Source organism: Tamandua tetradactyla, chromosome 2 (genome assembly GCF_023851605.1).
Source record: "Tamandua tetradactyla isolate mTamTet1 chromosome 2, mTamTet1.pri, whole genome shotgun sequence".
Lineage (NCBI taxonomy): Eukaryota > Metazoa > Chordata > Mammalia > Pilosa > Myrmecophagidae > Tamandua > Tamandua tetradactyla.
This window is the reverse complement of record NC_135328.1, coordinates 223,545,743-223,567,991: the sequence shown is the minus strand read 5'-3', so window position 1 is coordinate 223,567,991 and position 22,249 is coordinate 223,545,743. Positions and strand designations below refer to the sequence as shown.

Sequence of the window (22,249 nt, the reverse complement as noted above, 5' to 3'; positions counted from 1 at the left end):
GCCTTTTAGCCATAGGAGCCGCAAGGACACAAGCCCCATTGTGTGCCTGCCCCGGGGACAGGATTGGCCTCAACACTGCTGGCCACCCCTGCACCTCCAGGCAGGAAGGAGGTGTGTCGGGGAGCGCTCCCCCAGACCCCAGTGGGGGAGTAGGCCAAGAGCCAAGCAGCCTGGCTCCAGGGCACACCAAGGCTCAGCAGAACTTGAGATGCCCCCCCCCCCCAAGCTGCGCTGGCCCGTTTCGTTACCCCTCGCTGCCTTGTTTGCATGTGAGCTCTGCCTCGGGGCTGGTGGCCAAAACAGACCCTGCTCCACAGATGAGCTGTGCACCGAGGCCCCAGGCCTGGCAGGTGGCCAAGGACTCTCAAACCACTGATAAAGGAGCTGCCAAGACCCCCAAAGCGTGGGGCTCACAGACAGGCCCCGCCCCCTTGCTACCTTGCATGGCCCCGGTCCACTGGCCTCCCAACAGGTCTACCCTCGGCCTGGAGAGCCCATGTCCACGGTGCTCAGGTGGGGTCCCTGTAACCCTGGCTACTTCAGGCTTAGCCACCAGCCAGGGGCCAGAAACCTCCCTGGCTGCAGAAGGGGCTTCCCCCAAGGCACCAGCAGCTCAGAGGCCCCCCGCCTGCCCGCAAGGAGCTGGTGACCCCAGGAATCCCTCTGGCAGAGAAACTCTGGAACCCTCTGCCCCCTCCCCCTTCCCTCACTGGCTGCAGAGGGGTGCCGAGGAGATTGGACGCAGGCAGGTGACAAGGCCACCTGCCCATCCCTCCTTGGCCAGAGAGCCCAGCCCGGGGGCAAACCCACAGCCAGGTGAGGAAGAGGTCCCTGCCCCACCTTCGCTGCCCCCTTGGGGCCTTGCAGGTGACGACGGGCAAAGGTTTTGCTAAACAAATCCACTACCCCCAAGCACCAGCCTCACTCCATCTGGGGTTCCTGTGGGGTGTGTCTGCCTGTCTCCCCGCTGGAAGCTCTTCCTGCCATGCTCTCCCACCAGGCCATCCTGAGCCTCGGCCTTATGGCCGCCCTGGACCTCAGGGCGGTGGCAGCCCCGCTGTGTGTATCACAGCAGCTCCGGATGCCAGGGGACTATGTGCTGGGCGGGCTTTTCCCCATCGGCTCAGCCGAGGGCGCCAACGTTGGCAACCAGACGCAGCCCCGGGGCCCTGTGTGTGACAGGTGAGGAGTGGGAGCGGCCGGTGTGCGGGGAGGGGCGAGGGTGGGCAGCACAGGCGACTGAGGGCATTCCCGAGCCAGGGCAAGGCACAGCTCCTGCAGCCCCCTGTGCCCCAGGTCCTCGCCCCTTGGGCTGCTGTGGGCGCTGGCTGTGAAAATGGCTGTGGAGGAGATAAACCGTGGTCGCTCCCTGCTGCCTGGGCTGCGTCTGGGCTACGACCTCTACGACACATGCTCCGAGCTGGTGGTGGCCATGCGGCCCAGCCTCTCGTTCCTGGCTGAGGTGGGCAGCTGCACCGTGGCCACCTACTGCAGTTATGTGCGCTACCAGCCCCGGGTGCTGGCCGTGATCGGGCCATACTCCTCCGAGCTCGCCCTGGTCACCGGCAAGTTCTTCGGCTTCTTCCTCATGCCCCAGGTGTGCCCTGCCCTCCCGGTGCACCCGCCGCCCCCCCACCCCCACCCCCACCCCCACCCTGGTCTCCAAGCCCAGTGGCCAGGAAGCGCCTCTGCCCCCCTCAGGTCAGCTACGGAGCCAGCACAGACCGGCTGAGCTCGCGGGAGGCCTTCCCATCCTTCTTCCGCACGGTGCCCAGCGACCGCATGCAGGCGGCCGCCGCCGTGGAGCTGCTGGCGGCTTTCGGCTGGAATTGGGTGGCCGCCGTGGGCAGCGACAACGAGTACGGGCGGCAGGGCCTGGGCATCTTCTCCAGCCTGGCGGCACGCCGAGGCATCTGCGTGGCGCACGAGGGCCTGGTACCCCTGCCCCGCGCCGCTGGGCCGCTGCCCGACAGGGTGGAGGCCATCCTGCGCCGTGTGCACCAAAGCGGCGCGCAGGTGCTGCTGCTGTTCGCCTCGGCCCAGGCCGCCCGCGCGCTCTTCAGTCACAGCCTCCGCGCGCTCCTGGCGCCCAAGGTGTGGGTGGCCAGCGAGGCGTGGCTAGATTCGGGCCTGGTCACCGCGCTGCCCGGCATGGACCGCGTGGGTACGGTTCTCGGCTTCCGGCTGCGGGGCGTGCCGCTGCCCGACTTTCCCGCCTACGTGGAGACGCGCCTGGCCCTGGCCGCGGACCCCGCCTTCTGCGCAGCTCTAGGCGCCGAGGCCCCCGGACTGGAGGAGCAGCGCTGCCCGCCGTGCGACCGCATCACGCCGACGGACGTGTCGGGCGGGCTGCGGCACCACCAGACCTTCGCCGCCTACGCGGCCGTGTACGGTGTGGCCCAGGCGCTGCACAACGCGCTGGGCTGCAACGCCTCGGGCTGTCCTGGGCGCGCGCCCCTGCGGCCCTGGCAGGTGAGGGCGCCGCCCCGCCCCTCCCCGTCCCTCCCCGTCCCCGCCTCTCCCAGCCGCTCCCCGCCCTGTCCCGCCCGCCCCGCACGTGCGCGGAGCCGCGGCCAGGGCCCTTCCGGGCTCAGCCGCGCCGCCGCCCCCCAGCTCCTGCCTCAGATATACAACCTGAGCTTCCGCGCGCGGGGCCTGGCGCTGACCTTCGACGCCAGCGGGAATGTGAACCTGGGCTACGACCTGAAGTTGTGGGTGTGGCGGGGCAGGGCGCTGGAACTCCGCACAGTGGGCGCCTTCCGCGGCCGGCTGCAACTCAACCGCTCCCAGATCGTCTGGCACACGCAGGGCAACAGGGTGAGTGTGGGCAGCGGGGCTGCGGGCAGCGGGAGCGGGGCATGCGGCGCGCCCCACGCGGCCCACGGAGCCAGGCCGAACCGCGGGCCCGCGCAGCAGCCGGTGTCCCAGTGCTTCCGGCAGTGCCAGGAGGGCCAGGTGCGCCGCGTGAAGGGCTTCCACTCCTGCTGCTACGATTGCGTGGACTGCAAGGCGGGCACCTACCAGCGCAGCCAAGGTGGGCTTGGCCCCACCAGCGAGGGGGCTGGCTGTGGGGGTGGGGGTAGCCTGGGGAGGGCTCCTGGAGCTCCACTTCCTGCGTGGCCTCAGCACCTGCCTCCCACTCCATGCAGAGGACTTCCTGTGCACCAAGTGTGGCCGGAACCAGTGGTCCCCGGACCGCAGCAGGCGTTGCTTCCCCCGTACACCCAAGTTCCTGGCATGGGGGGAGCCAGAGGCACTGGGGCTGCTCCTGCTGCTGATCCTGTTGTTGGGCCTGCTGCTGGCAGCCCTCGGGCTCTTCCTCCGACACCGCCACAGTCCGCTGGTCCGGGCCTCAGGGGGGCTGCTGGCCTGCCTGGGCCTTGCCTGCCTGGGTCTGGCCTGCCTCAGCGTCCTCCTGTTCCTCGGCCAGCCGAGCCCTGCCAGCTGCCTGGCCCAGCAGCCACTCTTCCACCTGCCGCTCACCGGCTGCCTGAGCACACTCCTTCTGCAGTCCACCACATTGTTTGCAGAGTCGGAGCTGCCACTGGGCTGGGCAGGCTGGCTGCGGGGCTGGCTGGGGGGGCCACGGGCCTGGCTGCTGGTCCTGCTGGCTGTGCTGGCCGAGGCAGTGCTGTGCACCTGCTACCTGGTGGCCTTGCCGCCGGCAGTGGTGACAGACTGGCAGGTGCTGCCCACGCAGGCCCTGGTGCACTGCCGTGTGCATTCCTGGGCGGGCCTCGGCCTGATGCACGGTGCCAACGCCACGCTAGCCGGCCTGTGCTTCCTGGGCACCTTCCTGGTGCAGGGCCGGCCTGGCTGCTACAATGGCGCGCGTGGCCTCACGTTCGCCATGGTGGCCTACTTCGGCACCTGGGTCTCCTTCGTGCCCCTCTATGCCAACGTGCACGTGGCCAACCAGCCCGCCGTGCAGGCAGGTACCTTCCTCCTCTGTGCTCTGGGCATCATGGCCACCTTCTACCTGCCCAAGTGCTACCTGCTGCTGTGTCGGCCGGAACTCAACACTCCTGAGTTCTTCCTGGGGGAGGGGCCCCGGGGGGCCAGTGGCAGGGAAGAAGCTCAGGAGAAAAACGAGTGATCCCTGCCCAGTGACCTCACCCTGTGAGAGCCTCTCACCCAGCAGCCCGAAGAACAGAGGCATGCCCTTCTCGCCCAGTCGAGGAGTGCAGATGGGCTGCCCGCCCATACCAAGGCCAGCACCATGGCCAGTGCCGCCTGCCGGGCCCCACGGGCTCTCTTCAGCGGCCTCTCGGCAGCTGGACCAGCCCCCTGCACTTCAACCACTGAAAGCCACCAAGCAGGAAACAGGGACACAGGTCACACATCAGTCCCATAAAATTAAAAGCTTTTAGTGTTTAAAATAGCATTTACACGGAAGCAGCATTTACATGGAAGCGGCTATATATTAACTTCCCGGACGCAGAGACCCCCATGGTATCTACAGCGCAGGCTCCTGGAGGCCGCCGGGCTGTGGCGTGTGCATGGGAGCGGCAGTGAGGGCAGCGATGGGGAGCCTGGGTGCCCCGATCCCGCTCAGGCCCCTCCCTCCAACCTGCCCGACCCCTCCTGGAACCATCTGAGGTGGTTCATCTTTTACTTTGCATTGCAAACTTCCAGACACGACCTGTGTACCAGGAGGGGGTCCCACAGCTGGGGGCAGGGTTGGGGGGACATAGCCCCACCCCCTCCAGAGCATACAGGTGGCAATAAATAAATAAATTAGGCCCCTCCCCTGGGCAGTCACAGAGGGCTCTGGGGGCTCCCGTTTCTCCCAAAAGACCTCCATGGGGGGGTGGGGGCACCTGGGAACTGCATGGGGAGGGGTCCCCAGCTGTCTCTCACTTCAGTCTGGGGCCCTGTGCCACGGTGGCTCTGCACGTACATGAGGTGTCACCTCCACACATGAGGGTCAGTGGAGGGGTCGCCAAGGCCCAGGGACAAGCTCAAGACCACCTGCCCCAAGGCTGGGGTGGACCCAAGCCGCTGCCCCACAGGGGAGGGGGCCTGATACAGGTGGCAGGGGAGCACAGGCTGGCCCAGCTCAGGCCCAGCCATTGCTAAGGCAAGACCACCCCTGCGACAGCCACGCATCAGGTGCGGGCAGCACCTGTGGGGGCCGTAGGTACTCTCCCTGCCACTCACATGATGTCCACAAAGAACTCGCAGGGGTTCCCCATGGCCTTCTGGAAGGACTGGCGGCTGCCCGTGAGCTCGGGGGGTGCCGAGGCCAGCTCCCGGACAGGTGGGCCCCCAGGCGGGCCGCCGCCCGCCAGGCACACCTGGCTCGGCGCACACAGTGGCGGAAGCCCAGGGGCGGTGGCCGAGGCCTGGCTGCGCGGGCTGCTGCCCCGGCTGAGCTGGCTGCCCGGCCGCTCCCTCCAGGCCCCGCTGTGCACTGCGAGGCCCGACTCGCTGCCGCTGCCCCCTGTGCCGGCCACCTGACGCTCCTTCTCTCGCCCCAGGGTCCGGCGGCTGCTGCCCCCGGCGCTCTGGGTGGATCCACTGCTTTTGCTTCCTGGGGGTGGGGGAGAAAGGGGGTAGATGGGGGGAGAGGATCAGGACCCAGCCTTTCCCAAGACCATCAACATTGAGATAGCAACCACAAGCATGATGGGGGTCGGGGGGGATGCAGGTGGGGGTCCCAGCCATGCAGAAACGAGGGCAGGGCTGGGCCAGCTCAAAAGATGGGGCAGCAGCAGGGGCAGCAGCAGTGGCAGCAGCAGGCGGGGTGTCACAAGGGCCAGCTGGTGCCCCCACACCAGCACCCACACACCCCAAGGGCTTGGCCTTGCGAACAAGATCGAGGCCCCTGCGTGCTCGGAGTCCACCCCCGGACCCTGGCCAGCTGCACCCAGCCCTGTCCCAGACTACCAGGAAGTGGCAGGACCTGGCGACATGGGCCGGGCATGTGCCGGGACGGACGCCAAGAGGGTCCCCGGCTTACCGGCCCGAGGTCCACTCCTCTAGTCCTTCAGTCTAATGCTTGCTCAGCACAAAACAAGGAATAGTGTGAGTTATACACCAGGGCAGCCAGCCTGAGGGCACACTGCCCCCACCAGGACATGCCCCGTGCTGCCGGGCCTCCCCAGGCCCCAACCGGCCCCTCCTCTCCCACACACACCTGCAGGTTTCCTGGTCTCACTGCAAAGTTTCCTCCTCAGGGACCCACCTGAAGTCTGCCTGGCTCACAGCTGGCTGAGGCCCCTCTGTGTGCCCTGCCCTGCTGCAGGCGCCACATCTCTCACTGCTGGGTCCGCAGGCCTTTGTGACCCCCTCTGCCACCCCCTCGTGCTCCAGCCCCAGTCTTTCCCTTCTGCAGAAGCACCAGTCCACAGGCTCCGTCCCCCAAGCCAGTGTCCAAGGTCTCTCCCTCTGCCGACAGGGGACGCATCTCTTCTCTCTCCTCCTCTCCCACATCAACTCAGCCACCAAGACCCTCTCTTCCCAGGCACCCTGGCACTTGCTCCTTCTGGAAAGACCCCACCCACAGACCAAGCACAGAGCTGGCAGAACCCAGGAAGCAGCGGGCAGCAGGGGGCAGCAGGGCAGAGCCAGGCTGCGGCAGCAGGAGAACAGCCGGGCTGGGGTCTCACCTTCACTCTGCTGACTCCCAGCACTGCCACTGCCATAGCTGAACCCAGGGTCCTGGTAGGCAGGCGGGAAACAGGCTGGGGGCCCGGGGTATGGACAGGAGTAAGCTTGACCCAAAGGCCAGGGAGCAGCTGGGTGGGGCAGGGGTGCCAATGTGTCCTGACCCGAGGCCCCGCTGGAGCCGTTGTTGAGGTTCAGGGCAGCAAGGTCTGGGAGAGAAGGCAGCTAGTGAGGGGGGGCGCCCCTGGGAGGGGGCGCGCCTGGGAGGGGTGCCCACCCATGGCCCCCACTCACGGCTGCACAGGTCTCCGAAGACGTAGTAGCACTGCTCCGAGAAGGTAACTTTGTTAACCGTGTGCCGCAAGAAGCCGCGCTTCAGCATGCTGCCCGCGTACCTGCGCGCCTCGCGCCGGTCCTTGAAGCCGTCCACATGCGCATACAGCCAGTCCACCACGTCGGCACCTGCCGGCAGCGGGGCGTCAGGGCTGGTCCCCAATGCAGCCCGGGCCGCACCTCCCCACCCCCGCCGCTCACCGATGACCGCGTTGGCAATGGTGATCTTGAGCCACATGCGGTCACGGATCTCCAGGCCTGAGTCCGGCAGCTGCATGGCCCGGACCACGGCTCCCATGTCGCTTTTCACTGTCAGTGGTGCCTCTTCCAGTTCTGCAAGGGGCGGCTGCCGCTCAGCCCGACAGGGGGGCGGCATGCGGGTGCGAGGCCAACGTGCAAGCATGAGGGTGAGTGCGCAGGGACAGGGCATGCGGGCGTGTGCAGGTGCGCGGGAACAGGGCGTGTAGGTATGTGGGCGTGCGGTGACAGGACGTGCGGACGTGAGGCGTGTGTACAGGCGCGTGGAGACAGGACGTGTGAGCGTGTGCAGGCGCGCGGGAACAGGGCGTGCGGGCGTGTGCAGGCGCGCGGGAACAGGGCGTGCGGACGTGAGGCGGGTGTGCAGGCACGCGGAGACAGGACGTGCGGGCGCGCGGGGCCCACTTACGCGGCGCGCCAGGCACAGAGCTCGCCAGCGAGGAGGAGCTGGTGCGCGTGACAGCGCTCGAGCAGGGACTCGTACCGTAGCGGGGGAGGGCTCCGGCCAGCGCCGCCGTGTGGGACAGCCAGGCGGCAGGGTCAATCGGCCGCACTGGGTCGGCTGGGCCACGTGGTGAGAGGGGCAGAGGAGGGAGGAGAAAGGCCCTTCAGGCTCCGCGCAACAGCACCTTCTCATTTCCCCACGCCACGGCGCCCTAGGCCCCGGGGGACACTCACCCCTCGGGATGGTGAAGTAGCTCCGAGGGGTCGGGTCCCAGCACTTGGCCACCGTGAGACTGACGGGACTGCAGGGCGGGAGGTCCCTCAGGCAGGTGCCCCGGCTGCGTACGACTCCTCCTCTCCGTCCCCACGGCCCATCCCATGCCCCGCCCCTCCCGCGCCTGGCCCCGCCCCCAGCGGCTCCTCCCCTCCCGCACCCCCTGCGGCCCTGCGCCTCCCAGCGCCCTGCCCCTCCCGCGACGACCCCCTCACCCCGTCTGGGACACGATCTCCCGCAGAACGCGGACTGCATCGTCGTTGCTCATGTTCTCGAAGTTGACATCGTTCACCTGGGGTTGGAGGGAGATCAGACCCGGGTGCGGGGTGCGGGTCCCAGCCCGAGGAGGGGCGCCCAGCACCTGCAGCAGCATGTCCCCGGGCTCGATGCGGCCATCGGCGGCCACGGCGCCGCCCTTCATGATGGAGCCGATGTAGATGCCCCCGTCGCCCCGGTCGTTGCTCTGCCCCACGATGCTGATGCCCAGGAAGTGGTGGCGCTCTGCGGGGCAGGGGGTAAGCCGCCGCCGAGCCCCGCCCACCCCGCGGACCCCCGCCCCCCAGACCCTCACCCATGTTGAGCGTGACGGTGACGATGTTCAGGGACATGGTGGAGTCAGTGATGCTGCTGAAGGACGAAGCCTGCGGGCGGCATGGGTGAGGGCTGGGGGCGGGCGCAGGCGGCCCCCCTCCTCCTCTGCACCCCCACCCGGAACCCCCCTCACTCTGTCCGTCTGCCGCAGGCGCTGTTTCCGCCGCCGCCGCTTGTGCTTGCGGATAAGCCTGGACGAGGTGCTCTGCTCGGTGGAGCTGCTCAGCCTGGGGGCACGGGGGCGGGGGGCAGGGGGGTCAGGGTGCCCCTCGGGGATGTGGGAGGCCCGTGGCCGCGTGGGCTGAGCGACGGGGCAGCACTCAAACCCTCTGCAAAGGAGGACTCAGAGGCTGGGAGGGAGCGGTGGTGCAGGCAGGAGGGCGGCTCTGGCCTTGCCCACTGGACCTGGTGGCGGCAGGGCTTGGGCCAGGTTTGCAGAGGGCTCAGGGTACCCCACCCCCAGAGCCCAAACACAAGGTCCTGCACACACACAGGAGAGGACCCCAGGAGCTGACCAGCCCCACACACCCATCCGGTCACACCTCACACCGCGCATCCAACCCGCCCCACCGGCTTGTGCTGCCGTCCTCGTCCGAGTCGATGAAGCTGCTGGACTCAAGCTCGCTGCTCATCATGGTGGACATGCTGTCGGGGGGCAGCCCCGCGTCCCGCCGCCGCTCCCCCCTGGGGTGCCCGTTGTTCCGGGAGGCTGTGGGCAGCAGGGAGACGCTGACCGAGGTCTCAAGGGTCCCACCTGGCCACGGAAAGGCCCGAGACCCTCTGCCCAGGGTCTCAGGAGCCCCTGCTCTAGGACCGGGGGACAACAAGAGAGTCTGGGCGGCTCTGGGCTTCCCGGGGGCTCGGTGGGCAGCATGCTACCTTCCTCGCGGTCCCGGCGCCGAGCTCGCTCTCGCCGATGGCTGGCCAGGGACTCCGTGCCCGTGTCATTGTCCACCCCGTCGCGGATGCTGCCCACGTTCGGGCTGAGCCGATGAGAGAGGGGTGGGCTGGGGCAGAGGAGTGCCCCACATCCCTGCAGGGCTCACCCACGCCTCCTGCCCAGTCTAGGCCTCTCTGGCCACTGCCTTCCCCAGGGCTCAGCCCGCCCCACACACCAGATCCTTACTGGAAGGAGGGGGGCCGGGAGTCCCCAATGCCCCCTGTTCGCTCGAGAGGTGGAGGCAGGTCCGTGTGGCTGTCAGTGCCCTGAGACCCAGCATCCGAGTGGGCCCCCTCGGCCAGGACCAGCTGCAGAGAGACAGCCTGCTGCTCAGAGCCCCCACCTGCCCCAGACCACCCCCGCCAGGGCGTGCCTTCACGCTGACCACCCCACCTGAAACTGGGGGTGGGCCCAGACCACCCTCGTGCCTCCAGGCACACCCCCTCCCACTGGGACCCCTCCCAGGGAAGGCGAGCCGTCCCTCGTGCCTCCAGGCACACCCCCTCCCACCGGGGCCCCTCCCGGGGAAGGCAAGCCATCCTCGTGCCTCCAGGTACACCCCTCCCACTGGGACCCCTCCCAGGGAAGGCGAGCCGTCCTCGTGCCTCCAGGTACACCCCTCCCACTGGGGCCCCTCCCGGGGAAGGCGAGCCGTCCCTCGGACTCACCCAGGACACCACGCGACCGTTGAAGCAGGGCAGCTTGGCATTGTCGTCAGATATCTCCTCCTTCACCACCCTGGGGGGGCCGCGTGGTGAGGCAGGGCTGTCCCCCCACCACAGACCCAATGGAGCCTCACCCCAGCTTGGGCCTGCGTGCCCCCCAGAGCCACACCCCCGCCTGGGCCTGCACCACGCCTCCCACAGAGCCACACCCCCTACCTGTACCTGGGCCTCGCACACACCCTGCTGTCAGTGACCCTGTGGACACCCACAGTCCCTTCCTGGGGACCCTCACCATCCTCCTCCTGGCCCCTGGCAGCCTGAGGGAGTCCCAAGCCCTGCCTGTCCTCTGGCCACTCTGCAGCCCCCAGGCCCTTTGGGGGCCTCACCTTCCCCACCCCCGGGCAAGTCCCTGGCTCCGGGGGACACAGGAGGTGGGGGTGGGAATGGACAGCAGAGCCGGTGCTGGGTGGTGACAGAAAGCCTCTGTGGCCCTGGCCAGCCTCCACTGGGGCCTCATCCCCCCTTATGGCTCCTGATTCCTCTCCTGCCCAGACCCCCATGAGGCTCCAATGCGCACCTCACCACCCCACCAAGCCTCTGGACACCCACTGCCCCTCTCTGACAGGCCCCACCCTCCGGGAGCTCAGGGGTCAGGCTCAGCTCCTCAGGTCCCACACCCCAAACCCACCCCCTCCCCAGACCTGTCCTTCTCAGCAGCTCCCTGCCCTACCCAGGTCCGACCCTGCCATGTCCCTCTGCACTCAGACCACCCACCTGGCAGGGCCCTCACACCCCCAGCCAGGGCTGGTCCCCACCTCCTTCCCTCTTCTTCAGGGCTGCACTCAAACACCCCTAAAACAAACAGCACCCCCACTCAACACTACAGCACAGCACCACGTGATGCGTCCATCTGCCTGGCTCCATGTCCCTGTGTCCCACAGGCCTGAGGTGCCAGGAGGGTGCCAGCGGTTCCCCAGAACTGTGTGGGTGCATAGCAGACCCTCCCAGGCACAGGCCGAGGCAGCACCCACCCTCCCACCAGGGCAGCAGGTGCAAACCACACACCCCCCCCCCCGCTGGGCCAGTCCCCACTCTGAGGGTACCCCCGACCCTGGAGGTGGCAGGACACAGCCAACTGGGCCAGCACCCCTCCAGCCACCTGCACAAGCCACCATCTAGACGCTCACCCCATCAGGGGTGTCAGCGGGTGTCAGCGGGCTGTTGGGGGGAGAGCCTGAGCCACTCCAACGAGAAAAGAGGGAGGCCAGGCATAGGATGCAGGGCCCAGCACAATTGTCCACGCCCAGGACTGTGTCTGGTGGAGAAGTGGGAGCCCGGTAGGGCCGGGAGCACACCTGACAGGAAGCACCTCTGGTCTGGACACCAGCGGCAGATGGACAAGGGCCACAGCCCCTCCTGAAGCACACGCAATAGAGAGGCCAGCAAGGAGGCACCATCCCAGGCTCCCATGGCTGCCCCCAGTTGTCTCCCAGGGCTGGGCCAGCCCCCGGGCACAAACCGTCAACCCCACAAGGCCCCTGGCAAGACACAGGTGCCCACCCAGCGCCCCGCTCCCGCTGAACCACAACAGGTCCCCCAGCGAGCACACCAGAGGCCCCGAGGGCTAAGCACGAGCCTCCCTGGAGACAACCCCGCCCCCAGCGCCTGCTCACCCCATCCCTGTGGGCCACCCCTCCCTTCTCTGGAGTCATCACCCCCCTGCACGACCACTTCCCCGCCAGCCACCAGAGGCCGCAGCATGGTGGGCACCCCAGTGACCCGCCTGGTGAGGCCCAGAGGATGTGACAGGGTGCCAAGACAACGGGAGGAAGGTGGCAGAGATGGCCTGGAACTCCGTGGCCAGCGCTTGCCCCTGCCCCCAAGAGGGCCCAAAGGCCAGAGTCCCACACAGGGCTCTCTATTGGAGCCAGCAAGGCACAGCTTTGCTGACAGTTCCAAGGATGGAACGAGATCTGGGGGTGGAGGAGGCCACAGGTGGGGGCTCATCGTCCAACTCTGCCACTGTGGGGCTGGGCCTCTGGGCAGGGGAATGGACTCCGTCTCCATAGGCCACAGGTGCCCTGCAAGGGCCCCCCCCCACCTGCCTCACGATTCTTGGCACGGTCCCGGTCACCTGGGACTTAGACTGTGGCCCCACCCACCACCCCCACAGCCCCGCCCCAGCCAGGAATCTGCTCTGGGAGGCTGAGGCACTGCTCCTGGAAGCAGCTCAGCCCAGGCCAGACCCCAGAGGGACACCCCAACAGCGCCCCTAGAGGCCCAGGACCCCCCACCACACCGCTTGTCCAGCCCGCGAAGGACAGGACACAGGCTGGCAAGCGGGAGGACGGGGTGGCCCGCAGCTCTCAAAGAGCACCCTGCATGCCAGGGCTTCTCAGACTCCACCCACCTCCAGGCGCTGCCTACATGAGTCTGGGGTTCTTTGGCCCCCCACCCCCGTCAGAAGTTACCTGCACAAGCCCCACCCCATACCTAGGAACTGCCTTGGCAAGCCCAGGGGTCCTCAGCCCCCACGGAGCCTTGGCATGGCCTGCTCCCTGCAGCTAGCCAGCACCCACTCCTCACTCCTGACTGGCCTGGCCACCCCAGGATCCCACCCCGTAGACCACAAACTGACTCTCTCTGAATCCCCTTCTTGGTACCTGCCGGGCACAGCTGGGGAGGGCAGAGGGAGCGCTCGGCCCAAGCACTCAACCCCTGCCCCGCAGCCCCACGAACACAGGTGGCCGTCAAAACACCTGTGCCCACGAACACAGTAACTGGCGTCCCTAAGCCCCCAAGCCCCCTGCCCCTTCCCCTCCCTGCCTCAATCACCCTCCCCCAAGGTGACACCCTCCCTGCACAACCACCTACCAAACCCCTACGCCTGGAACCTCCAGGCCAGCCTGCCACAGGCTCGCCTCCTGCCCCTCCCCATCCCTACAGCCCCCCTCTCCCCACCCCATCCCAAGGAACCCCAGCCAGGAAGACCTGGGGGCACTCGGCCTTCAGAGGCGGCCAGGGGTGCCCCACCCCCGCTCTCCTTGCCCCCCAGTCCTGAGAGCTGCCCCGGGCCTGGGCCTGGCCTGACCTGGGCCTGCACGTGCAAACCAGAGTCCAGAAAACAGCTTCAATGTCAAAGACCCAGGACACGGAGGCACACAAGGGCACAGGCTCGCCTGAGGGTGGCCAGGGTGCACCTGCTCCAGCCAGCAAGGCCAGTGAGAGCCACCCCGCCCTCCCCGCACTGGGACTCGGGTTACGAGCCGTGCTGGGTCAGGCCTCGGTAGCCAGCCAGCCTCCTGCTCACCATCCTGGCCACCCAGCCCTGTGCAGTGCACAGGTCCCCTTGCCCAGGACAGTCAGGCCGAGACCAGGTGCTGCCCAGGCCCGCAGGTGCCCCAGGTGGCTCAGCAGGGACAGAGGCCCTACAGCCAGGAACCCCAGGGCAGGAGTGGACAGACTGACACCCGGGTTCCCAGTGACTCTTGCCTGTCAGGCCCCTGGAAACTTCTGTAGACCCCAAAAGACAGACCCCTGTCCTGGCCCACCCTGCTTTCCTACCCTGACCAGTCTCTGTCCCCACCCCAAGGTCCCTCCACCCTGACACCCCAACCCACCTCTGTGAACCACACACCCTGCAGGCCAGCCCTGCAGCTCCGCCCCCCCCCAGCCCCGAGCCTGGGCCTAGACAGGGCCGGGCTGCGGAGAGGCTGCTCCTGGGCCACAGGCCTGACAGTAGGTCAGGTGCGCGGGGGCACACCACGATGGGGAGGCAGGGACCCTCCCCCGGCCCCGGTCTGGAGCTGCCAGGCTCCTAGGCACAGGCAGGTGGGCACCCGCAGAGTGGCCGGCAGCAGGGGCAGCAGGCCGGGACCCGGGGCGCTGGGGCAGCGCACAGGCCCCAGAGCCCGCGGCCCTGCGCGGCGCAGACAGGTGCCGCGATGCGCGCCGCCCCCGACCCCGGAAGAGCGGCCGCGCGGGGACTGACCCGAAGTCCTGGTCCATGGACTTGAAGAAGAATTTGTAGGCGTGCACCGGCCGGTTGCTGAGCACGTTCTTGAAGTCGGCCAGCGTGACGCGCTCGGGGGCCACGGGCAGCTTGACCAGGTACGGCGTCTCCTCCTCATCCAGGTGGTAGATGATCTTGGTCTCCGCCATGCCGCGGCCCGGGGCTCGGGGCGCGCCCCCCCGCCGGCCTGCGCCCCGCCCGCCCGCCCGCCGCGCCGCCTCCTCCCGGCCCCGCCCGGCCGCCCCGGCCCGGCCCGCGGCCCCGGCTCCCGCTCCGGCCCCGGCTGCTGCCCCGCGGCCCGCGCCCGCCCATCCGCCCCCGGCCGCCGGGGCCGCGGGCGCGAGGGGAGCAGCGGGAGGGGCGCGCTCGCCCGTCGGGCCGCCCCCCGCGCGTCCGTGCGTCCGGCTGCCGCGCCCGCCCCGCGCGCCCCGCCCCGCGCCGCCGCCGCCGCCGCCCCCTCGGGCCGCGCGCAGTTAAAGGGCCGGCCCGAGGCCCGAGCGGGAGCCGCCGGGGGCGCCCGAGAGCGCTGAGGGTGGGTGGGGGGGACGACGTCACCGAGCCCGCGGGGGAGGGGCTGCGCAGGCGCGGGGCTGGCAGGGGTGGGGTGTGCTCACCGGCCCCGCCCCTCTCCCGGGACGCGCGCGCACTCGCTGGCCCGACTCTCCGCGCGGGCCTCGCCGGGTTGGGCCGGTGGGCGGGGCCTCGACTGGCTCCGCCCCCGCCCCAGCTGTCAGAAGGGAGTCCCCGCCGCCGGGAGCTTGGGGAGTCGCCGCGAAATCGCCTGGTCGGAGGTCTCGACCCTCCTCCCCTCCCGAGGACTCCCAGCGTCCGTGGGCGCTCAGAGCCCGGAAGCGCCCGGGGCACCGGGGCCGGCTGCAGGGCCGGGCGTGAGGCCGAGGATGTCCTGCGCCCCGGCTGGGGTTAGGGTCCTCGGTCACCTCTCGCCCCATGCCCGCTCCGCGCTCCCGCGTCTTCTGTCTGGTCCCACGGGAGATCTGAGAAGCCTAGGCCCAGAGTGGTCGCGGGCGCCTGCGGGGACGCTTGCTGCCTTTGTGAGCGCGTGTCTGGGTGGCCGCTGGAGGGGACAGCGGGGCTCAGCGCTAGCAGGGGAGCGCCCTCTCCCACTTGGGCACAGATGTTTGGCGGACGCTGGGAAGGGAGGCCGCGAGGCCACTAGGGGCGTCCTAGGCTGGCCAGGCAGGAGGAAGACCCCAGGCCGCGGGCAGAGCATGCGATGCTGATCACCCCTGGTGACCACCCAGACCAGCCTTGCCCCATCCCCACCCCGCCTGGAGGCTGGGGCACTCTGGGGAAAGACCCCAGCAGTCCAACTGTGGCCTGAGTGGTTAGGCTGGGAACACCCCCAGGGCAGCCTAGGTTAGGGTCCCGACTCCCGTGGCTCTCAGCTGTGATGGAGTGAGTGGGCAGGGCTCTGCTGGAGGCGGCCTCTGCCAGCTTGGCACCTGAGGACTCGGTTTCCCCAGTGGTAGACCGAGGAAGCCATGCAGCGTGACTGCTGGGGAGTCTGCCATGACTGTCTGCTGGGTTCCCCAGGAAGAAAGAAGATGGCCTTGATGCCCCCTGGGGGATGGCACCCTCCAGGACAGCCCGGCTGTGGCCGGTCAGGGGGAGCCAGCAGCATACAACCAGAGGAGGGGTCTCTGTCCTCCAGTCCCTGAGGCCTTCCTCTCCTACCTTACCCTCAGCCCAAGTCATGAGGCAGCTGGAGAGGCTGGCAGCGGAGCCCTGGGGGCATTAGTGGGGAGGGGCCCTGCGGGGCGGCCCTCATCCGGCCACAGTGCAGCCATGGTGAGCCCAAGGTCACCATGGGCTGGGGGGAGCTGCCTCGTCCAACGAACCGTAGCTCCCTTTCCTGCCCACCTTTGCTATTGTGCGGTCACCCTTCCCCAGCCCCTGCTCTCCTGGGAGAGAGAATGAAGGTGATAAGTCACAAAGGCCACATCCAAACAGCTGGCTTTTTGCCGGGGGCCGCTGCAGGCTGGGTCTCCTCCCGCTTACACCACCTCCCCACCTGTCTCTCCCAGGTGACAGTCCAGCTTCCCGCTGTGAAGATCTTGCCTGCTCCTGCCTCTGCCTCCTTGCACATCTCATCTCAGCGTGTGTTTGGAGGACTTGTACTCATGCAGCTGCCCTCATCCTACCACAATGTTCCCCTCCCCCATGTGCAAATAAGCCCTTGTGCGAGAATCTGTCTCCAGTGTCGCTGTTCCCAGTGTTCTGAACACTAGCCAGACCCAAACCCTCTGCTCCAGGGCTCGGGGTGACAGTGCAGGTGAAGGTGCTGAGGTTCGGCCCACAGGAGACAGAGGGGCAGCTGCAAGGCCCACCTGGGACCAGGCTCTGAAACCAGACGTGGACTTTATTGTGACAGCGGCAGTTCTCCAGAAGCAAACGTGGAGCGCTGGGCGTGGTGACAGGTGCCACCCCAGAACCATCTTCACCCCTCCCCTGTCCTCAACCAAAAGCAGAAGCCAATGTGGCCCCAGCCCCAGACGCCAGCCCAGGGAGGTGCAGGGACATGGTCAGGGTCAAAAGTCATACAGAATCGGGTGACTGTCGAGGCAGCTCACTGGAAACAGGGCTGAGTCACGCTGAAAGCAAAGGAAGGGGCAACAGGGCAGCCCCAGCTGGCCCAGAGCAGCACAGAGGGGCCTTAGCCCTGGGCCTGGAGAGTGCTGGTCCTCAGACCTCGTGCAGGGCAGGGTGCAGCCCAGCTGGGGTTTGGAGTAACCCAGTCTCAAGGCATCCTCACAACCTCAGGCTGCAGCAGGCAGCTCTCCTGCAGGAGCTTAGGGTGCTAGCCCTGGGGCTGACCCCCTGCAATCTCTGCTGAGCCCCTCCAAGAGCGCCTTTCCTGCCACAGCCCTGGGGAGGCAGGCTTCCCAGCCCCCTGCAAGCAGAGGCCAGGAGGGCAGAGGGCCTGGTGAACACTGGCAGAGTCTCGACTGTGCCAAGGAAGTTGGCCAGGGGGCAGGGCAGGGCCACCAGTGAGCACAGGAGCCAGCAAGGGCTGGCTGAAGGGGCAGTAGCCACATGCTGGCTGAGAGTCTCAGGGAGCCCACCCCTGCTTAAAAGGATTAGTGGGTCTACTGGAAAGGGGTCTGAAGGTAGCCCCACTCTGCAACAGTCCAGGCCGAGTTCCAGGAAAGCGGGACCAGCCGCTGGAGGGGATCCAGGTGGCACCAAGCACCTGAGGGTTGGTAGAACGTCCTCTGAGGTGGACAGAGAGAAGTTGGCAGAGCTTCTGGCCCAGCCAGGAGCCTAGGATCACTTATTTGCAGTATTCCTTCCTGAACTCTGCAAATCAAGGGAACACAGGCTGGGATCTGCTCTTTCCGCCTCCCTCTCAGTGGATTACTCAGGGCAGATACTCAGCAGGACTTCCCCAAGCCTGGAGCACAGCGGTGACAGGGGTCTCCTGACCATGCGGCTGGTTGAGTGTGGTGATTTCAGGGAGCCCTGGGAAGGGGTGGAGTGGGGCTGCATCTGGACTTGGAAATGGAAGGGACAGGCAGGGAGGGGCCCCCTACAGCCACTCACCTTTGTCCAAGTCAATGTGCTTGGCGGGCAGGGGGCCATGGGCCAGCTCAGCCCTCTCCTTCAGGATGTTGTTTTTGTAATCTGGTGTGGGGACAGAAGCAGTGTGAGACCCCCACCTACCCCGAGAAGGGCCTCTAACACCCGAGCCTGAGAGCCCTGCGGCCCACCCTCACCCAGTTGAATCTCCTCACTCCTGTAAAAACCCTGGTCCCCGGTGGCCACAGCCAGCTCGGCCAGGTTCACATCCTTCCTGGAAGAGAGAACCGTGGGGGGAGGTGAGAGTGGTGGGGATGGAAGAGGATCTGGTCCCAGGGCCAGCCCAGAGGTCGCACGCGCACTCACCCCTTGGACTTCCCTGACTTCTCTGTGTATTCATAGCCTGGGGAGGGAGACAGGTTGGGGACAGTCACACACACACACTCCTAGCAGCCCTCTCATCTAACCCAGGGAGCTCCCAGCCGCCCACCAGTGAACACAAGGGTTGCAGTGCCCCAAGACCCACCTCTGGACGGCACGTCCTCCCTCTTTCTACCCTCAGTCTCTGCTGTGAGCAGTCCCTGCGCTCCGGAGTTGGGTGCGGTGCCCAGCCCTCACCTCTGCAGGGCAGCCCTCACCCCCCCAGTGCCCAGCCCTCACCCCCAGGGCCCCACCCTCACCTCCGGACACCTGACCTTCACCTCCGGGCGCCCGACCCTCGCTCCCGGGCGCCAGACCTTCACCTCCGGGGACCCGACCTTCACCTCCGGGGGCCCGACCCTCACCCCCGGGGACCCGACCCTCGCCCCCGGGCCTGGCCCTCACCTCCACGGCGGCGCCTGCGGGTGGCCAGGGCGACGGTGATGAGCAGCAGGATAAAGAGCAGCAGCGTGGCCAGCACGTAGCCTAGCTGCTGGAAGAAGTGGGCCCGACCCTCTGGCACGATAACGTTGATGACGCTGCGGCCGCGCGCCAGGGTGGGGTCTGCGGGGCGGAGCAGGGGCTGCGTCAGGGGCGGCCGCGGCGGGACGCCCTCCTGAGGCCCCCGACGGGCCGGCTCCGAGGCCGGGGAGCGGGACCCGGAGCCGCCCCTCCAGACCGGCGTCCCGGGTGCCCGGCCCCAGGCCCAGGGTCCCCAGAGCGGCACCGTACCTGGGCCCGAGGCGCCGCTGTGGCTGGAGCCGTTGCCGGGCCGGGTCCGCGGCGGCGGGTCGGCGGCGGGCTGGGCGACGCTCAGGTGGAAGACGCGGCGCTCGTGCAGGCCGCAGTAGTGGTGATGCAGGTGGCAGGAGTAGGTGCCCTCGTCCGCTGGCTCCAGAGGGTCGATGTGCAGCGAGAAGTCGCCGCGCGCGAAGGCGTCGGCGCCCACCGCCATGCGCGCGTGCAGGAGGGGCGGCCCGTAGGCGCGGCGCTCGCCGGACGCGTACAGGTCGAGCAGGCGGTCGGCGCGGTCGTGCGGCACCCCCGGCGGCTGCCGGTCCCAGTGCGCCACCTGCTGCGCCTCCTCCACGTGCCGGTCGGTCCACACGTGTGCACGGTTCACGCAGGTCAGAAGCGCCGATGCGCCGCGCTGCACCGCCAGGACCTCCTTCTCGCCGTCCCAGCGCGCGCCGGCGGCCAGGGCTGCAGGGAGTGGCGGGGAGGTCACGGTCGAGGCCGGGCAGCCTCCAGGGCGGCGGGGGCGGGTGGGCACGGGGAAGAGGGGCGGGCACGCTCACGGTCGTCGGTGACCTCGAGGCGGATGGCTAGGCTCTCGTAGAGGTGGCAGTAATGGTGGTGCAGGTTGCAGGTGTACAGCCCCTCGTCCGTCTCCTCCACCGCTGCAGACCCGGGAGAAAACCCGCGACGTAAGCCCGCCATGCGGTGCTCGGCACCCGCCCGCGACCGGAATCCGCTGGTCCCCGGGGCCCTGCGTCCCAGGCCCCCGTACCGCGGATGAGCAGCGAGAAGTTGCCGTCGTGGAAGGCGGAGGGCGACAGGAGGAGGCGGCCGCGGTAGCGAGGCTCCACGCGCTGTTCCCCAGCCGAGTACATGTCCACCAGTCTGCGGGCGGGGCCCAAGCCGCCACTGAGGTCCCAGTGGACCACGCGCTGGCGGTCGTGCAGCCGGTCCTGGGTCCACACCATGCGCGAGCTCTGGCAGCGCAGCACAGCCCGGTCGCCTGCTGCCCAGCTCACAGAGGACTCGGACACCAGTGAGCTATCGGCGGTGGCCGGCCCGGTGGCCTCTGAGGTGGGGGCAAGTGAGTGAGGGAAGGGAAGGCCCGAGGGGACAGTTTCAGGGTGGGGTCAGAGGGAAGGGAGGGGACGGCCGGGATTGGGGGTATGGTAAGGGGGATCACTAACCTGAGGACAGAAGGACAGCAGAGCCTGGAAGGGGAGGCAGAGAGTCAGCTGTGGAGCCCCCCCGGGGGGGGGTCCCTGGTCCCTCTTAGAGACCCAGATGAGGCGGCTGCTGGGACCCCTCTTTGCAGTTGGGAACGAGGGCGGGTAAAGCTGGAGAAGTCAGGAGGGGGGCTCCTGCGAGTGGGCACCGTGTGGAAGGGGGGTCAGGTCATCTGGGGCTAAATGGTGGGCCAGGGTTAGACCCTGCGCCGGCCAGTTCCAGGAGCTGGCTTGTCCCCACGGGCCACCGTTCCCGCCACCCAAGGCCGCCTGTGTTCCAAAGCCTGAGGTGGGCGCCCAGTGGGGGCTGGTTCTGCGGCCTCTGGCCTGAGGCTCCTAGGCACGTGCAGGAGCTCGCGCCCCTCCCTGCGGGCAGTGGGTGACACCTGCACCTGCCGAGCCCTTGGGGGGTCCTTGGGCTCCAGCCCCCTGTGTCCAGCCCAGGCCCAGGGCCAGGGTCGCAGCCACCTTACGAAGGGCAGCGGTCAGAAGCCGAGTGCACTGAGGGCTGGGACCGAGCCCCGTTCCAGGTTTGTGGCTCTGCGCCCGGGCAGGAGGAATGTGCCCGGTCAGCAGGCGGTGCAGGGCGGGCTCGGGGGCCTGTGAGCCACGGGGCAGGCAGGCAGCCCCAGCTCCGCTGACTCCTCAACCACCCCCCACCCGGTCCCCTGCCGGTCCTCACAGCCTCAGCTCCCCCGGCAGGGGGAGGCGCAGCCCTGAGGGGTCCCCCAAGACTCCCAGAGAAGCCAGCACAGGAGGGACCGCTGCGGGAAGCCCCCTGCCCGCCCTCTTGGCTCTGGCGCCCTGCAGAGGCAGTTCTGGTGGAGGTCTCCCCGCTCCGAGGGCCTGGCAGGGTCTTCCCATGAACTCCCCCGGCACCCCGACCCAACTACTTCCTTGAGGGGCGTCCCCACCCCTGGGGCGTCGAGCCCAGCTGAGGCGGCTCTGCCCCGAGCGCGAACTTGCTCAGATCCCCGGCTGCCGGAACGGGCAGGTCTGCCGAGCCCCACTCAGGCCCTGCCCGCAGCCCGCGCACCCCCTGCCCGCACCCCGACTCTCACTCAGCAGAAGCACAAGTTTCCAGAGCAGGACGCCCGGCTGCGGCTCCATGGCGCCTGCCGCCCGCGCTTTGTCTCTCGGTTCTAACTCCAGAAAAACAACCTGCCCCCCCTCCCCAGCCTCTGCTGTGACATCACGGAGCCTTGGGCCTGTGGACCACCCCCCGGCCCCGCCCCCACCCCTCAGGCTCCCCATCCTCGGCTGGAGGGCAGGGAGAGGCGGGCCGCAGCCGCCCCCAGGCGGGCGTCAAGAGAGGCCCGGCCCCCTCTTTTGCTCGGGTCGTGGGGTGGGGGTGGGGGTTGCAGGAGGGCCGTAGGGCGCCGTAGGGTGTGTTTGTGACATCTGGGACCCCTCCCAGGCTGCTCCCGAGCAGGCACCAGCCCAAGGGAGCCTGGCTTGGACCCAAGCCAGAAGAGGGGCCGCGCTTCCCTGGCCCGGTTGGTGCGGGGACCTCGCAGCCCCTCACACTCTGCCTCCGCGGCCAGCGGGAAGATGTCTTAGCGTGGGAACCCCAAGAAGGACCCAGCCGAGGGGAGCCAACTGGAGACCCCCAGCAAGGAGGGGGGGGGCCCAGCTTGGCCTCCTGCCAGGAGTCCCAGTGCTCCTGGAAGGGGGAGGGGAAAAAACACACACCCCGTCCTCAGAAAGCGCAAATTTGAAACTCTGGGAAAATGTACAGTCACATAAACAACGGCAAAATGACAGGGCACACTTGCTCGCACCAGACCGGCCCCTGCTCGCCAGGCGAACTTCAGAGAAGTAGGAAACCCCAAGAACCACAAAGTGCCCTCGGGCAGCTTTTAGACTGCGCATTTGGACCGAATTATCGTCAGGGACCCAGTCGCTGCTGGCCCGGGGTCTCAGCCCTGGGACCCTCACAGGCCCCGCGTCCCAGATGAGCCAGGGGCCCAGTCCCTGCCCGGGGTCCTTGGGCTGCAGCCAGGAGAAGAGAACCACAGCTGCTGCAGCCAGAGGGAGCGAGGGGCGACCTCAGGGGAACCCGCTGAGAGCACAACGGGCCTTCGCCCCTCGCCCACCCCCACCCAACCTAACAGATCTCGGGGGGCCCAGGCTGCGGGTGGGGCCCCTTTTCCAAACTGGAATCAAGGCAGGGCTTACCCCTCCCTGGAGCCTTTCATTCTG

The 22,249-nt window shown here is 68.3% G+C and overlaps 3 protein-coding genes across 7 annotated transcripts; 1 reads left to right on the top strand and 2 right to left on the bottom strand.

Annotated features, from left to right (window-relative positions):
- The first annotated feature begins 776 nt into the window (after positions 1-776).
- TAS1R3 (taste 1 receptor member 3) lies at positions 777-5,377 on the top strand. Its single transcript, XM_077151605.1, has 6 exons — positions 777-1,182; positions 1,297-1,597; positions 1,702-2,472; positions 2,614-2,817; positions 2,914-3,034; positions 3,150-5,377. The coding sequence occupies exons 1-6, from the start codon at positions 986-988 to the stop codon at positions 4,094-4,096; spliced, it is 2,541 nt and encodes an 846-aa protein (XP_077007720.1). The 5' UTR covers positions 777-985; the 3' UTR covers positions 4,097-5,377.
- DVL1 (dishevelled segment polarity protein 1) lies at positions 4,347-14,312 on the bottom strand. 5 transcript variants are annotated; one of them, XM_077151606.1, is made up of 15 exons: positions 14,106-14,312; positions 10,118-10,187; positions 9,636-9,757; positions 9,389-9,492; positions 9,080-9,263; positions 8,643-8,736; positions 8,490-8,559; positions 8,280-8,419; positions 8,134-8,210; positions 7,879-7,946; positions 7,610-7,762; positions 7,144-7,275; positions 6,904-7,071; positions 6,612-6,818; positions 4,347-5,533 (listed from the first exon to the last, which is right to left on the bottom strand). In XM_077151606.1, the coding sequence occupies exons 1-15, from the start codon at positions 14,273-14,275 to the stop codon at positions 5,157-5,159; spliced, it is 2,136 nt and encodes a 711-aa protein (XP_077007721.1). In that variant the 5' UTR covers positions 14,276-14,312; the 3' UTR covers positions 4,347-5,156. The 5 variants fall into 5 exon arrangements, with proteins under 5 accessions (XP_077007721.1, XP_077007724.1, XP_077007722.1 ...); XM_077151609.1 differs by having other exon boundaries at positions 7,685-7,762; XM_077151607.1 differs by having other exon boundaries at positions 9,080-9,218.
- A 2,174-nt stretch (positions 14,313-16,486) lies between these two features.
- Positions 16,487-21,227, bottom strand: MXRA8 (matrix remodeling associated 8). Its single transcript, XM_077151616.1, has 10 exons — positions 21,109-21,227; positions 20,014-20,032; positions 19,594-19,895; positions 19,382-19,483; positions 18,816-19,286; positions 18,489-18,647; positions 18,030-18,066; positions 17,861-17,937; positions 17,688-17,768; positions 16,487-17,444 (listed from the first exon to the last, which is right to left on the bottom strand). The coding sequence occupies exons 1-10, from the start codon at positions 21,155-21,157 to the stop codon at positions 17,419-17,421; spliced, it is 1,323 nt and encodes a 440-aa protein (XP_077007731.1). The 5' UTR covers positions 21,158-21,227; the 3' UTR covers positions 16,487-17,418.
- Between the last annotated feature and the right edge of the window lie 1,022 nt (positions 21,228-22,249).

What these genes read in the sequence shown, in the direction of transcription:
- MXRA8 (XM_077151616.1), bottom strand. Translation starts at nt 21,157, where the DNA reads ATGGAGCCGCAGCCGGGCGTCCTGCTCTGGAAACTTGTGCTTCTGCTG. An exon ending in CCGCAGGCGCCGCCGTGGAG is followed by an intron (nt 18,067 to 18,488) that starts GTGAGGGCCAGG and finishes CTCCCTCCCCAG; the next exon opens with GCTATGAATACACAGAGAAG. An exon ending in GAGTGAGGAGATTCAACTGG is followed by an intron (nt 17,769 to 17,860) that starts GTGAGGGTGGGC and finishes TCCCCACACCAG; the next exon opens with ATTACAAAAACAACATCCTG.
- TAS1R3 (XM_077151605.1), top strand. Translation starts at nt 986, where the DNA reads ATGCTCTCCCACCAGGCCATCCTGAGCCTCGGCCTTATGGCCGCCCTG. An exon ending in GCTTCTTCCTCATGCCCCAG is followed by an intron (nt 1,598 to 1,701) that starts GTGTGCCCTGCC and finishes TGCCCCCCTCAG; the next exon opens with GTCAGCTACGGAGCCAGCAC. An exon ending in CACCTACCAGCGCAGCCAAG is followed by an intron (nt 3,035 to 3,149) that starts GTGGGCTTGGCC and finishes CACTCCATGCAG; the next exon opens with AGGACTTCCTGTGCACCAAG.
- DVL1 (XM_077151606.1), bottom strand. Translation starts at nt 14,275, where the DNA reads ATGGCGGAGACCAAGATCATCTACCACCTGGATGAGGAGGAGACGCCG. An exon ending in CCGGGGACATGCTGCTGCAG is followed by an intron (nt 8,211 to 8,279) that starts GTGCTGGGCGCC and finishes CTCCAACCCCAG; the next exon opens with GTGAACGATGTCAACTTCGA. An exon ending in CTTCGGAGACCTGTGCAGCC is followed by an intron (nt 6,819 to 6,903) that starts GTGAGTGGGGGC and finishes CTTCTCTCCCAG; the next exon opens with ACCTTGCTGCCCTGAACCTC.